The 16257-nt window shown below is 47.1% G+C and overlaps 1 protein-coding gene across 1 annotated transcript; it reads right to left on the bottom strand.

The window, feature by feature from the left end:
* Nucleotides 1-5650: 5650 nt before the first annotated feature.
* On the bottom strand, nt 5651-7973 carry LOC149320398 (uncharacterized). Its single transcript, XM_089501318.1, has one exon. The coding sequence runs from the start codon at nt 7960-7962 to the stop codon at nt 6277-6279; it is 1686 nt and encodes a 561-aa protein (XP_089357444.1). The 5' UTR covers nt 7963-7973; the 3' UTR covers nt 5651-6276.
* Between the last annotated feature and the right edge of the window lie 8284 nt (nt 7974-16257).

The following is a 16257-nucleotide window of genomic DNA, read 5'->3' as shown; positions in this document are numbered from 1 at the left end:
AGAATGTATATTTGTAAATTAAAAGATTTCACATACATGCCTTCCCTCTCCTGCTGCTCACAAGAAACAGATGCTACAGTAGTCTTACTACTCAGAGCACTAGATCCCCAAATGTATGAAACAATGCAAAATGATTCTTAATATCCTACTAGGGCTATCAAATGTACGTGTCTTTTTCTGGGCAGGTGGAACTGGTTCTTTTTGGAGTTTCTGCTGAACTTTCCTTTTCTTTTCTTGCACCAGGATTGCCTTTGAATGTGGGAAATGACAAGTTGTTGTCCAACTGCAGATCGGTGTAGTTAAGTGCAGCATATCCGGCTGCAGTTTTAGTGGGTTTTTCGGGCTATGTGGCCATGTTCTAGAAGAGTTTATTCCTGACATTTTTCCAGCCGCTGTGGCTGGCATCTTCAGAGAATGCATTCTTTGAAGATGCCAGCCACAGATGCAGATAAAATGTCAGGAATAAACTCTTCTAGAACATGGCCACACAGTCTGAAAAACCCACAAAAAACTATAGATGCCGGCCATGCAAGCCTTCAACTTCATGTATCTGGCTGGTTTGTATGTTTTTCGATCCAAGCTTAGGTTCTGATTCTGATCCTGGATGCGCTCTGCTCTATGTATGTCCTCAAGAGCACCAACAGTAATAATGCTGTTGCTCTGTTGTTGTTTTTTCAGAAGAAGGCCTCATGACAGAAGGCGGCCTCAGAAAGGGCAGCTGGGTGCAAGGGTTGGAGTGCCGGAGGAGACGCCTCTGCACTCTGGAAATAAGTACAGTATCATCCAGATTCCACAAGGCAGTGATACCTTTCTGGGGCCAACCAAAATGCACACTATACATGTTGCAAGCTTTCAAAGCCCTACTGGCTCCTTTCATCAGGCAAACATGTTAAAAATGATACAAGAGATTTTTTTTTAATGTGTTAATTATAGCCCTGCATTTGGCCAAGATGTTATAGTTTATGCATCCAGTGTATTACAGGGCATAAAAATCCCCATGTCCACAAGAGCACTGGAGAATGTTATGTCCATACTGAGTCAGTCCCCAGAAGTCCAGGCCTCAACTATACCCCCCCACCATGCTTGTAATGCTGGACGTCTCACAACTAGAGGGCTCAATGCACCCTCATTTGGCCCCATTAGGCCAAACTCAAGCTGAGCACACCACTTTGGGCCTTTCTCCTCCATCACAGCAGGCTGTCCCCAACTGTCTGGCAGGGTCTCCACTGCAGTAGGCCAGGCTACGCCATGCTGTGACCCCGAGACCACTCCAATAACTATGTGCAGTGGATTGCACTCCCCAATCCTTGGGTACTGGGAGCTGTATGCTGCCATAGTGTTGTGCCAGGCATCAAGCCCATCAGCAGCCACATAGCTGCCAGCCATTGCAGTGACTACTGTGCCTCCTTCAACACTGTCTCCACTGAGCCAATGCAAGCTCAATCAGACTAGTGTGCTTGTTTTTGTTTTTGTTTTTGTTTTCCAAGTGCGAGATGACAGAGACTGAGTCAAGCACCTCAGACAGTGCTGAACATTGGCACCTCTGTTTGGGCCTAGGTTTTGTTTGTTTTTGGTCGCTGCATGCCTGCAGGACACAGAGAATAGCCAACAATATTTTGGGCAGCTTTTGAGCTTTTGCTGATGACATTTTATGCACTTCCTCACATAACTAAAATCTGCCTCTCAACAAATGGAAAGAATGATTAAGAAATAAGATTATCTCTGTCCCAGAGCTAAAAAGTATCTCAGAAAGTGAGATTCAGCCTCTGGATTATTGTGGATTCAATACTCCAACTCATCCCTTTTCAAAGAAAAAAGAATCATTTAATTTTCCCAGCTAGACAAGGAAGCCAGAATGAATAAAACAATTAATCTTATTAACCAACATGAAACAGATGGATCTATAGGGACAGACTCAATCAGAAAGGGCATGAACTTGAAAGATCTGAGCAAAGAGGCTGAGAGTAGGGGGTCACTACCCAAACATCAAACTCTATCCAACAGGCAGGGATTCGTCATTCCATGAGGTACTTAGAATTCTCTAGCAACTCATGAATGACTGCACTAGAGCTCTCTACCTAGCAGCCAATTCTAAATCAAGCTACAATTCCCAGGATTCTGTTGGATGGAGGCATGGCAGTTCACATGGCATCAAACTGGCACAATTGGGTAGCATGCATACACCTTTGGCCATCAGTTTCTCTAATAGGGTTGTGAAGTCAGGATTGCCCTTGGCCGTGAGGTTTATGGGCCAAAAACCTAGGACCTGGGGAATGGGTCCCTGGAGATATTAAATGTTATACATTAAGTGCCAAGCACAGTCGGTCACAATTTCTCATTCAAATACACCCAACGTATTTTCCGGTATGGAAATTAAGACAGACATATTATCTAAATGGACTGTTCCCAGATCAAAGGGGAATGAGGGGTTATTATTTTGTGCTTACTTGAGGAGACAGGATAAGGAGACTTTAATTTAGCCTCCTTGTTTCTATCCATAAGGTGGATGCAGAGCAGAGTGGTGAGCCCTTGCACCACAGCAACTGAGAGGAAGCAGGAAACTAAGCAAATCCATAAACATCTCCCCCCGCACCCCCCCCCCCAGCAGTCTTGGCCAGTTGCAGCAACAAATACAAACTTGCAAAGCCATGCAAATTTTACCAAGCTGCTGCTCTCCAAGGTGAGCTGGAGATTTGCACACCCTTTTGCCTGGACTTGTGCCCCCCAGAACTGGGGGTCAGGGCCAGACCCTGATGTACGGCAACTCTAATGTTCCATGTACAAAGAGTAAGAAAAAAACACATGTTGCATGAGAAGAACCCCCCTCAAAAAGACATGATGCTTTCTAGCCTGGGTTTGGATCCTGAGGGCAGGAAAAAAATCAGGGTTTGACTCAGGAATCAGTGAATATTGTGTGCCAATGCAAGGCTGAAAAGGAGATAAAAAAGCTGTCAAGACGGATCTCTTCCGACATGCCTTCCCTGATTGATCGATTCAACCCCAGTGATATAGATTGTCCCGACGACTGCCTATGTTGTCCCACCTCTGTTATGACTGTTTTTAAGGTTTTATTGATTTTAACTGTAATGCTGTGATTTGTAAGGATAATGGGATTTATTATGTTTATTATGTTACATGTTTATTTATGTAAGCCGCTTTGATCTTATTGAAGAGGCGGGATAGAAATAATAATAATAATAATAATAATAATAATAATAATAATAATAATAATAATAATACACATTTTCAACATCCATCTTCATAGTCACAACCAGCTGAATTCTGGAAACATCTTATTGAAATAAAGACTGATGCTCCATAATTGATGACATGCTTCACATACTCTGGTTGGGTAAGCAAGAATACAGAATGCTCCAAATAATTCAAATTTTTATTGAATGATACCGTAAAAGCTTTGGAGCAGAAATAGCCAATTGAAGCTGCGGCAGTTATGGCTGCCTCCCTCACCACCAGATCCTTGACCCAGGCTGGCAGCCCTGTGGGGTCAAGGTTCTCCCCACAAGGGTTCCCTTCAGTACTCTCTGAGAAACCCTTCAGTGTGCCTTCCTGGCTTGTGTCTGCACCCCCTGGAACCCTTATGGGTCGGGCAGTGGCACTACGCCAAGATTGTGGTGCAGGGGACCCTTTTCTTGGCAACAACCACTGATTCCTTTCCAATGAGCTGCCACTGCCGCCTTTCGTGGCTGCCAGTCTCGTCCTCGCCATTGGGGGGGATGCAGGTAAGGCATGGAGAGGAACTTTGCTGTCACAGCACCTTCCTGCTCCTTCCTGGGCATTCTAGTTAGAGGGCCAGGGAGTGCTGGGTGTCCGCATCTCCGCACGGTGGCAGAGGAACTAGAAGGTGAGGAGGAGGTGAGGAAAGTAAAAGGAAAGGAAGGGAAGGGAGAGAGGTTTTTTCTTTTAAAAAAGTATTAAGGATGGAAGTAGAGAAGGAAAATAGCCTAGGCTACAAAATTCTTGTCCTTTGGGAACAGTAGGCAGGAAAAGACTGAAGACAAAGACTTTTGTCCCTCACATGACCAAGGGGACATACCGCTTTAAGTCCTGCCTACTGGGAGCGACTGGGGAGGGACAACCCATGATTCAGAATGTTACATCCACATCTTTTGGGCAACATTTCCAACACTGTTGGCATTTGAATGGTCATTCTCCAGTGTGGACTCTCTCATGCCCCGAAAGGTCTGACATTTCAGTAAAACACTGGCATCTGAATGGCTCCTCTCCAGTGTACAATCTCTGACCACTCAAAAGGTATGAATTTAAATAAAAATGTTTACTCACACTGCTGACATTTATATGGCTTCTTACCTATGTGGGTTTAATATTTTTTTAATTCATTTCTTTTATTTTTTCAAGCTCAAACACATTTCCAACTATTCAAACAAAAATATAAAAGATCCACATATATGTACTATTTTCTACAATAGAACAGTCTTATTTCTTAAGCCAATTTCTTATCCTATAATTTCTCATTTTTCATTGGTATTTCATATAATCTACAGTATATCTCAGGGGTTGGTAACCTCCGGCCCACGGGTTGGATCCGGCCCGCGGGCGCCTTTCCGCCGCCCCCGGTCTCTCCTGCCGCCGAAATCGCCGCCAATTTCAGCCACTTCGGCTGCCATTTTGAAGGGCAAAATGGCGGCGCCCATTAAGAGGCCCGCTGCAGCCTCCGGGGCCCTGGAACGGGGCTTCAGGGGCTGCACCGGGCCTCTGGGAGGCCCGCTGCGGCCTCCGGGGCCCTGGAACGGGGGTCCAGGGGCTGCACCGGGCCTCTGGGAGGCCCGCTGCGGCCTCCGGGGCCCTGGAACGGGGGTCCAGGGGCCGCACCGGGCCTCTGGGAGGCCCGTTGCCTTCGCTGGGGTCCTCCAGGAGGGCTCTGGCGGCGGCAGCGGGCCCGTGGGAGGCCAGTTGCTGTCCCTTGGGCCCCCAGGAGGGCTCCGTCGGCGGCAGCGGGCCCCTGGGAGGCCAGTTGCTGTCCCTTGGGCCCTCCAGGAGGGCTCCTGCGACAGCAGTGGGCCTCCCAGAGGCCCGTTGCCTTCGCTGGGGCCTCCAAGAGGGCTCCGGCGGCGGCAGCGGGCCCCTGGGAGGCCAGTTGCCGTCGCTGGGGCCCTCCAGGAGGGCTCCGGCGGCGGCAGCGGGCCCCTGGGAGGCCAGTTGCTGTCCCTTGGGCCCTACAGGAGGGCTCCTGCGACGGCAGCGGGCCTCCCAGAGGCCCGTTGCCTTCGCTGGGGTCCTCCAGAAGGGCTCCAGCGGTGGCAGCGGGCCTCTGGGAGGCCCTTTGCCTTCACTGGGGCCCTCCAGGAGGGCTCCGACAGCGGCAGCGGGCCCCTGGCATCAGGGGCCAGCATAGACGGGGAGGCCTCCAGCGCTGGCGGTCCCTGCCGGCTCTTTCCTGGCCTCTGACAGGGCCTGGGGCCCCGTCAGGGGCCGGCAAAGAGGAGGTGGCCTGGCCCCTGGGGGTGGAAGCCCCGCCCCTGGGGGTAGAAGCTCCACCCCCTGGGGGGTGTAGGCTCCACCCCTGGCATGCAGCCCCGCTCCCGGGGGTGGTAGCTCCACCCCCCCGGCTTCGGCCCCCCAGTTGTCTGAGGGACAGCAACCCAGCCCCCGGCTCAAAAAGGTTGCCTACCCCTGGTATATCTCCATTATTCCTAAACATTCATTACAAATAAAGTATCACTCATACAAGGAAGCCAATGCTGTGATTCTATTTCAACATCTTCATGTTGTTTAGAATACCTCAATAGATGTAGTATTTACACTACTATATTTTAAAATTTATTGCGCAATATATTCCTAACTATATTACTATGCTCAATCTTCTATATTTCCCTCATTTATCTTTGAGGAATAGTATCAATTCTTTCCACTGATCAGAGAATTTTGGTTATGGTATGTGTTGTTCAATTGTCCATGTTCATCATATTGTAGTCACGGAATCATAGAGTTGGAAGAGACCTCAATAGCTAGCCAGTCCAGTGCCATGCAGGAATAATTAGCTTACTTGCTAATTAGCTTACTTGTTGTTCACCGCTATGATCTTTGGAATAGCGGTATATAAATAAAACAAATTATTAATTATTATTATTACACAATCAAAGCACCCCCAACAGAAGGCCACCTGGCCTCAGTTTTAAAGACCTCCAAAGAAGGAAAATCCACCACATTCGGAGGGAGTATGTTCTGTATACTATTGACATTTGAATAGGTTTGGATTCTCTGATATATCAAAAAGTGTGACTTCTGAGCAAAACATTATCCAGACACCTGACATTTGTATGGTTTCTCTCCTGCGTGAAGTCTCTGATGAGTTAGAAAATTTGAAAGAAAAGCAAAATCCTTCCCACACTGCAGGCATTTGTATGGTTTCTCTCCTGTGTGGATTCGCTGATGCTTTGAAAGGTCTGATCTGTATGCAAAATCCTTCCCACACTGTTGGCATTTGTATAGTTTCTCTCCTGTGTGGACTAGCTGGTGTTTTGAAAGGCATGAACTGTAAGCAAAACATTTTCTACACTGCTGGCATTTGTATGGTTTCTCTCCTGTGTGGACTTGCTGATGTTTTGAAAGGTCGGACTTTTTAACAAAACACTTCCCACATTGTTGGCATTTGTATGGTTTTTCTCCTGTGTGGACTCGCTGATGCTTTGAAAGGTCTGACTTGTCAACAAAACATTTCTCGCACTGTTGGCATTTGTATGGTTTCTCTCCTGTGTGGAGTCTCTGGTGTCTCTCAAGATGTGAGTTCTTAGCAAAACATTGTCCACATTCCTGACACTTGTATGGTTTCTCTCCAGTGTGGACTCTTTGATGACTCAGAAGGTTTGATGTCTGAGCAAAACATTTTCCACACTGCAGGCATTTGTATGGTTTTTTTCCTGTGTGGATTCTCTGATGGGTCAGAAGGACTGACTTGTCAGCAAAACATTTCCCACATTCCTGACATTTGTATGGTTTTTCCCCTGTGTGGACTCTATGGTGAACCACAAGGACTGACTTGTTTGCAAAACTTTTTCCACACTGTTGGCATTTGTGTGGTTTCTCTCCTCTGTGGACTCTCTGATGAGTTACAAGCTTTGAAAAAGAAGCAAAATCTTTCTCACACTGCTGGCATTTGTATGGGTTCTCTCTTGTGTGGACTCTCTGATGACTCAGAAGGTTTGATGTCTGAGCAAAACATTTTCCACAGTGCTGGCATTTGTATGGTTTTTCTCCTGTGTGGACTCTCTGATGGGTCAAAAGGGAAGACTTGTCAGCAAAACATTTCCCACACTCTGGACATTTGTATGGTTTTTCTCCTGTGTGGACTCTATGGTGAATCACAAGGACCGACTTGTTCGTAAAACATCTCCCACACTGCTGGCATTTGTATGGTTTCTCTCCTGTATGGACTCTCTGATGAGTTACAAGATTTGAAAGAGAAACAAAATCTTTCTCACACTGCTGGCATTTGTACGGTTTCTCTCCTGTGTGGACTCTCTGATGTTTTGAAAGGTCTGACTTTCCAGCAAAACATTTCCCACACTGCTGGCACTTGTATGGTTTCTCTCCTGTGTGGACTCTCTGGTGAGTTACAAGGTTTGGAAGAGAAGCAAAACATTTCCCACACTGCTGGCATTTGTATGGTTTCTCTCCTGTATGGTCTTTCTGATGCCTATAAAGGTTTGAATGGAAAGTAAAATCTTTCCCACATTGCTGGCATTTGTATGGTTTCTCTCCTGTGTGGACTTTCTGATGCTTGAAAAGGTATGACTTATCACCAAAACATTTCCCACACTGCTGGCATTTGTATGGTTTTTCTCCTGTGTGTACTCTGTGGTGATTCACAAGGTGTGACTTCTTAATAAAACATTTTCCACACTGATGGCATCTGTATGGTTTCTCTCTTCTGTAGACTCTATGATGCCTCAAAAAAGTTGAATCATGAGTAAAAGACTTCATACATACTTTTGTTTTCCACCACTTCTCTCCTATAAAGAAGGTTAAGGACACACAAGACAAAGCCTCAGAGTTTGGAGAGGAAGGTTTTCTGGAGGCAACAACAGAGCTAAGCAAACTCAAGAAGAAAGAAAAACATAACAAAAAAAGTGCTTGGGCATCCCCTTTCCCCCTTCATAGATATTAGTCCGAATTGCTAAATGGATTCCCTTGATATGTCTGAAAAGAAGGATCTGAGTCAGTTTGCAGTAGTTCATCCAAACCAGTTATTAAAATTTGTCAATTTGTCAGATTTACAGCTGCTTGTCAATAGGTGAAGACCCCGGTGTGTGTGTGTGTGTGTGTGTGTGTGTGTGAGAGAGAGAGAGAGAGAGAGAGAGAGAGAGAGAGAGAGAGAGTCTGTAAAACAGGTTGGCAGAGAAGATGAGAATGAGATTTGCAGATGACACCAAACTAGGAGGAATAAAGGACAGGATCAAAATCCAAAATGACCTGAATAGACTAGAACGCTGGGCCAAATCTAACAAAATGAACTTGAACAGGGAGAAATGTAATTTAGGCTGCATCAATAGAAGTATATCAAGGGAAGTAATAATGCCACTCTATTCTGCTCTGGTCAGGCCCCACCTGGAATATTGTATCCAGTTCTGGGCACCACAATTGAAAAAGGATGTGGAGAAATTGAAGCATGTCCAAAGGAGGGCGGTTAAAATGGTGAAGGGTCTGGAAACCCTGCCCTATGAGGAACACCTTAGGGAGCTGTTTAGCCTGGGGAAGAGAAGGTTAAGAGGTGATATGATAGCCCTGTTTAAATATTTGAAAGGATGTCATATTGAGGAGGGAGCAAGCTTGTTTTCTGCTGCTCCAGAGACTAGGATCCGGAACAATGGATGCAAGCTGCAGGAAAAGATTCCACCTCAACATTAGGAGGAACTTCCTGACAGTAAGAGCTGTTCGCCAGTGGAACAAACTCCCTCAGAGAGTAGTGGAGTCTCCTTCCTTAGAAGTCTTTAAACAGGCTGGATGGCCATCTGTCAGGGATGCTTTGATTGAGAGTTCCTGTATGACAGGGGGTTGGGCTGGATGGCCCTTAGAATCATAGAATCGTAGAGTTGGAAGAGACCACTAGGGCCATCCAGTCCAACCCCCTGCCATGCAGGAAATCCAATTCAAAGCATCCATGACAGATGGCCATCCAGCCTCTGTTTAAAGACCTCCAAGGAAGGAGACTCTATCACCCTCTGAGGGAGTGCATTCCACTGTCGAACAGCCCTTACTGTCGGGAAGTTCCTCCTAATGTTCAGGTGGAATCTCTTTTCCTGTAGCTTGCATCCATTGTTCCGGGTCCTGTTCTCTGGAGCAGCAGAAAACAAGCTTGCTCCCTCTTCAATATGACATCCTTTCAAATATTTAAACAGGGCTATCATATCACCTCTTAACCTTCTTTTCTCCAGGCTAAACATCCCCAGCTCCCTAAGTCGTTCCTCATAGGGCATGGTTTCCAGACCCTTCACCATTTTTGTCGCCCTCCTTTGGACACGCTCCAGTTTCTCAATGTCCTTTCTGAATTGTGGTGCCCAGAACTGGACACAATATTCTAGGTGGGGCCTGACAAGAGCAGAATGTGGTCTCTTCCAACTCTATTATTCTATGATTCTATGAGATGGTAATGGTGAAACACTTAAGCAGTGCAGATGGGGAGAAAATTGCAATCTGAGATGTGTACAGAGTCCTTGGAGAGGCGAGAGTCACTATGTGCATCCTGAACTCATGCGCATTTCGGTTGTTGAAAGCAGCCGGAGAGAGACTGGCCAATCAGGTAAGGGGAGTAGTGAATGCCTCACTACAGCAAAGGAGGCTTCCAGTTTGTTTAAAAGAGGCTGTGGTGAAGCCACTACTGAAAAATCCTTTGCTACATCCCTCCAGACTGGAGAACTATCAGCCACTTGGTCCTGCTGGACCTCTCAGGGGTTTTGATACCATCGACCACGGTATCCTCTTGGGTCACCTCTCTGAGATGAGGTACTGACTTACTGTGCTTCTAGTCTTTCTTGGAGGGGTGGAGTGCTCAGGGATGCCTCTTTGACACCCTGGCCACTTGCCTGTTGTGTCCCTTAGGGTTCAGTTCTGTCCCCCATGTTCTTCCCTATGAAACCACTGGAGTTCTGGGTTTCAGTGTCACCTTTATGCAGGTGACACCCAACTCTCCTTTCTGGCTACAGTAATACATGCCTTGATCATATTATATTTGAACTACTGTAAAGTACTCTACATTGGGTTGCTCTTGCAAACTGTTAAGAAACTTCAATGAGCCACAATGAACCCCCATGGGATCTCAGTGGGCATTCCCATAGTAACACCTGAAAAAAAATGGGAAAATGTTTTATAGTTTTTTGTGGCTTTTTCGGGCTATGTGGCCATGTTATAGAAGAGCTTCCAGACGTTTCGCCAGCATCTGTGCCGAACATTCTCTGAAGATGCCATCCACAGATGCTGCTAGAAGAAACTCTTCTAGAACATGGCCACATAGCCCAAAAAAACCACAAAAAACTATGGATGCCGGCCATGGAAGCCTTCGACTTCACATTGAAAAATGTTTTGTTCCTCAGTATCCCCCAATATCCCTTAAGGGAGCGGGGGCAGTTTTGCCACTGTTGGCAAAAGCCACTTTGGGACCAGGGGAGCCTGTCCAGGGCCTAGAAGGGCTTAATGGGTACAAAAACTTGGAAAATTGCTCTGAAATGTGTCAAGGGGTATTTGGGGGCAAATACGTTAACTGCCACGGTTCCTCCACTGCATCACTAAACTACAAATTCCAAGATTCTACAGGATGTTATCATGACAATTAAAGTAGAATCACAGTGCTATGACAATGTAATATGAAATGACCCTCAGTCTCCATAGAAAGGGCAATGGGTTCAAGTTCCTTACCCAGGGAGGACACATTCTCATAGTTTTCAATCATGACCTCCTCATACAAAGACCTTTGGTTCTGATTCAACAGGTTCCATTCGTCCTTTGTGAAAAACACGGCCACATCCCGAAAAGTCATCTGCAAGAGAAAATAGCCCTCATCCACACAGTGTCTTATCAAAAGCAGAGGAAAACAGATGGTGTACTGCCAATATTATTAGATCGCATCAGAATACAGATGGAGTAGGACATGTTTGGCTATTCCTTCATCTTTTTTCTTTAACTCCCTGGATCTTTTAATTTTTTTTATTATGGTATTTATACCCCACCCTTCAGCCCTAAAGGCTATCAGAGCAGCTTACAATTATTATTTTTAATAAGACGGTTCCCTGCCTTCAGGCTTACAACCTAAAGACATGACACAAAAGGAGAAGGGAATGGTGGTGGGGAAGGGGATCACATCCATCAGTTCTTCTCTCCTTCTGAGGACTGGACCAAGGCAGATGGACTGGAGGGAGGGATCTTCTCTTAAGAAAGAATAGTGCATGTGGGGAAAGGCAAGATCACAATCTTGGTCTCTGATAAACTAGATTTCTCATGTGAAGGGAGATATTATTTAGCACTTGGAAGAGCCATCCAGTCCAACCCCCCTGCTATGCAGGAGCACACAAGTGAAGGGTTGTTCACTTCAGGGATATCCTAGGATATACTTCTGCCCTGGGCATCAATCATTTGGAACCCTTTGTTCCCTTCCAATGGTTCCATTGCAAAGAAGAGAGATTGGCTGGGGAGGGGATGGCAGGCAACACTGATCAACTAAACCATTGCAAGATGGAGGATGGTATCTGACCACTTACTGCATACCAGATTGGCACACCAAGGATTCAGTTCACTGGAGGAGAATTGAACAATACTCTGGGAGGGGGAAATCCCTCTGCCCTTGGTTATCAACCACTTGGGAGCCTCTGTTGCAGAACCCTCCCAATGGCTCCATCACAAAAGAGTTCACGGTTAACCTGTTCCAAGGGCTTCTTTCCTGCAGCGTCTTCCATGGAAGAAAAATTCAGTGGAGACTCTCCTCTCTCCATTTGAAGACCAGCCAGGCCAATTCTGGACCTCTGACCACCTGCAGAAGGTACAAAGGAAGCGGTTTCACATGTGCACATGTTCATGCCATCTTCCATGGACCACTAGAAAGACAACCTAATGGTTGAGAGCAAATCAAACCTAAACCTTTTCCTAGAGGACAAAATAACTAAACTGAGGTTGGGGCTGGGAGGGGGAAGCCAGGAAATCCCTCCTTCTCCTCCCTCTCTACAAAAACCGCTCTTCAAGAACCTTCTGTAAAGGAATCTTCTGTAGGGAAGCCTATTATTCTTATTATGAATGTTGGGTTGAGGGTGTGGGGGGAAAGCAAGGAAATCCCCTCTTCTCTTCCCCCCCCCCCAAGTCACCCCCTTGAGGCCCTTCTGTAAAGGGGTTGAGGTAGGAGAGGGGAAGCAAGGAACCCCCCCCCCCCTTATGTCTTCTCTCCTCTGCAAAACCTCCCTTCAAGGCTCTTCTGTAAAGGGGTCTTCTGAAGGGAAAGAGACTATGATGATAAATGTTTGTTTATAGTGGGAGAGGGGAAGCCAGGAGATTCTCTTTCTCTCACCTCCAGAAGGCCCCCTTTGAGGCTCCTCCAGCTGCCAGGCACTCTCATTCTGTGGGGCATAAATATTTGGAAAAGGGGGCTCACAGAGAATATCTTTGCTGGTTGGTTGGATCGGGCTGGGAGGGGTCTTTCCTGGGGGAACTATTATAGAACGCCATGGGGGCCAGCATGGCCATGAAGGGCAGAGAATGAAGCTTAAAGGACAAGGAATAGTAAAAGAGGGGGCTCTGGAGGGAGAAAATTAATTGGACCCTGTGGATGAGACATCTCCAGGAATCCCTATCTTCCACTGCTCAGATCCTGCAAGCCCTTGCCCATAGTCCCCTCTAATCGAGTCTATCCACTTTGTTTGCGTTCTTCCTCTCTTTCTTCTACCCTCTACCTTTCCTAGCATTATTTTTTTTCCTAGTCATCCCTGCCTTCTCTGGCTGTGGCCAAAGTACAATACAGTGAACCCTTGTTATAAGCTGGGATTTGGCTCCAAGATCTCCTGTGGATAACAAAATATGTGGATGCTCAGGTCCCATTAAATATAATGACATAACAAAACGGTGCCCCTTATAAAAATGGAAAATCAAAGTTTGATATTTAAAATCTATGTGGTTTTTTTTTTAACATTTTCAAACCATGGATGCTTGAATCCATGTATAAAAAAATCTGTGTATAACAATGGCTGACTGTAGTCTCAACTGGATCATCTTTGATTCCAAGGAGAGCCCTGGTCTGATCTGTTCAAGAACCCATGTGTTTGTCTCCTTGGCTGTCCATGGGACCCTAAGCATGCATCTCCAGCACCACATTTCAAATGAGTTGGTTTTCTTTCTGTCTGCTTCCTTCACTATGCAGCTCTCACATCCGCACACGGTCATTGGGAATACAACAATGACTTTGGTGCTCAGTTGTATGTCTTCATAGAATCCTAGAGTTGGAAGAGACCGCAAGGTCCATCTAGTCCAGCCCCATTCTGCCGTGCATTAGCTCTCAATTAAAGCATCCCCAACAGATGGCCATCCATCCAACCTCCGACTTTGCTCTTCAGTATCTAATACACTGTATCAGAGTGCCTTAACTTCGACCTGATGGTTCCCCTTTCTCTCTCCTGCCCCATCTCTGTCACAGTTCTGCAGAGGGAACTAGAAGGCTCCTTGAAGCAAGGAAGTATTGGGGGAGGACTTCACATTTCTCCCCCCCTCTTTTCCCTCCACAAGACCCCCCCCCCCAGGTTTGGAGCCTAACTCCCTCCTCCTCCTCCTCCTCCTCCTCCTCCCCCCTCCATCAGCCTCTTCCCTTCTTCTCCCCCAAGAAAACTCAAGGGCTCCCCTCTGTCCCCCTTTTCTAGGAACATGGAGCCCGGGGGTGTCTCCTTATTCTCTCCCCCCACAATCCCCAACCTCTCCCTTCTCCCCTTTGAAGCCGCATTCCCTGCCAGTTCTGGGCATTCTGGTCAGAAGAGCCCCCTTTCAGCCCCAAGAAAGACCCCCTCCCAGCCAGCAAGGAGGCTCTCATTCCCCTTGAACTGGGGCCCCCTGGAGACCCCTGAGAGAGGGGGGAGCCTCCAGGGAGGGGTCTTTTGGGGCGAAAGAGAAGGGAGCCCCCTCCCCTCCATTACCTGCTTCCTCTCCAGCCTCCCTTCCCCCCCCCAACAAATCCAGAAAGGGTCTCTTAGTCTCCCTCCCCCCGCACCGGAAGTGAGATCAGAAGGCGCGCCACTCTTCTCCTCCGCCTCTCTAGGAATTGGAACTCGCTGCTTGGAGGACCCAGAGGAGGAGGAAGGTCCCTCTCCCTGCAAACCTCCCAGGAGGGTCCCAGATACAGAGAGAGTGTGTATATATATATATACACACACACACACACACACATGTATTTATATATATATTGGGGGGGGGGAGCACGGGAGAGTGAGGCATGGCGGGGTTTGGACTGAATGGCCCTTGTGGCCTCTTCCAACTCTATGATTCTATGCTCTTAGTTCCAGGAGCCCAAAAAGAGATCCATGCTCCTGTTGCTCTTCCCAATAGGCACACTAGCCTCTCTCCCATAGCAAGAGTCTCCCCTCTGTGCAACCCCAGGGTGGGGAGGAGGGAAAGGCCTGGCAGGCTGGAGAAGGGAGCGCTGGGATGACTGGTGCTGGTGGGGTTTGTCTTTCTGTTCCAGGGGGTGGCATTAAACCTGTCCTACCCCCCCCCCCATGCAGCTATGATCTCTAAATGGGGCCTCTTTTTCCATTTCTTCCCCCTCCCCAGCAACGCCCATTTGGGGATGGCTTCCCATCACCCAAAATGGGGCCCTCTTGACCCAGGGTGGCCAGTGTCCTCCCCACAAAGGCGGACAAGGAACCACAAAATGGAGGACATGACCCAATAGAAGATCAAAACACCAATGCAAGTGTAAACTGCATGCTTCTTTGTCTTGCTCAAAATGGAGGACATTTTGGAATTCCTCCTGGAAAGAACGCTGAAATGGAGGATGTGTGCTGGAAAAGGAGACTTCTGGTCACCCTTCCTTTACCAGTTTCCCTTTCTCACTCCTAGCTCTAGTGGGAACTCTTCCCCACCACAGGTTTCCCTCTTTCACCTTCCACTTCCCATAGTGGCACGTTGCCTGCCTCCCTGGGAGGTGGAACTCGGTTCCCTTCAACTCTTGGGGGACTTTAATCCTGTAATCCTCCAATCTGCCTCCCTTTCCACCTGTGAGGGGCAGAAAGAAAAGCACCCTTGGAGACATGTTAACCCCCCAGAGTCTTCTCTGCTTCTTCTCCAGGCTGAGAGAACTTGGTGAAATCGAAGGCTTTCACGGCCGGCATTCATAGTTTTTTGCGGGTTTATCAGGCTATGTGGCCATGTTCTAGAAGAGTTTCTTCCTGATGTTTCGCCAGCATCTGTGGCTGGCATCTTCAGAGAATGCTTGCCTGGAAAAAGTGGGTGTATATATACTGTGGGAACCTGGGAATGCAGGAGTGATTTGCATGTGTATTGTTCTGTGCTGATGGCATCCATAGTTTTTTGTGGGTTTTCGGGCAATGTGGCCATGTTCTTCAGAGAATGTCAGCCACAGATGCCAGCCACAGATGCTGGCGAAACATCTGAAAGAAACTCTGCTAGAACATGGCCACATAGCCCGAAAAACCCACAAAAAACTTGGTGAAACCTGTAGGCTTGCTCCCTGCCTTCTCACAGGGAAGTTGGTGCCAAGAGGGAGACACAGCACTTGGGTCAGGCAGGGATGGAGGTGAACCAGCAAGGATACACAAACAATTCTTATCTGCCCATCCAATTTATGGTACTAGGAGAAGAGAGGAAAGGAGTGGAGCTGGGGCATTATTATTATTCCCCTTCTCCACTCTGCTCCTTATCTCTCATAATACCATAAATTGGGTGGGTGGCTGGGTGGGTGAGAATTCTTTGTTTATCCTTGTTGTTGTGTTGCAGATATAGGGTGCAAATAACTGGAAATCAAGGCCCAAGGTTGGAATGGAAAACAGATTTTATTCATCTGAAGACTCACATTTCCAGAGCCTAAGAGCTCCAAACTGATTAATGTTTTTATAACATTAAAACAACAGCAGGCTGGGCTTCACATTCAGCCCCTGCCATACATTCCATATAAGGCACATCTTACCATTCTGTTGCCTATAGCTCTCTCTCTCTTTCTAAGTGACATCTCTATATGGATATAATCACTTGCAAGAGCTTTGCAAAAAAAAAAACAGGAAGTATCGTATATGCTCGATT

The sequence above is a fragment of the Sceloporus occidentalis genome, unplaced genomic scaffold, assembly GCF_023333645.1.
Source record: "Sceloporus occidentalis isolate IW3139 unplaced genomic scaffold, rSceOcc1.0.p SCAF_1, whole genome shotgun sequence".
Taxonomy (NCBI): domain Eukaryota; kingdom Metazoa; phylum Chordata; class Lepidosauria; order Squamata; family Phrynosomatidae; genus Sceloporus; species Sceloporus occidentalis.
Note: the sequence above shows the minus strand (reverse complement) of the source record. Positions and strands in the feature narration are given on the sequence as shown.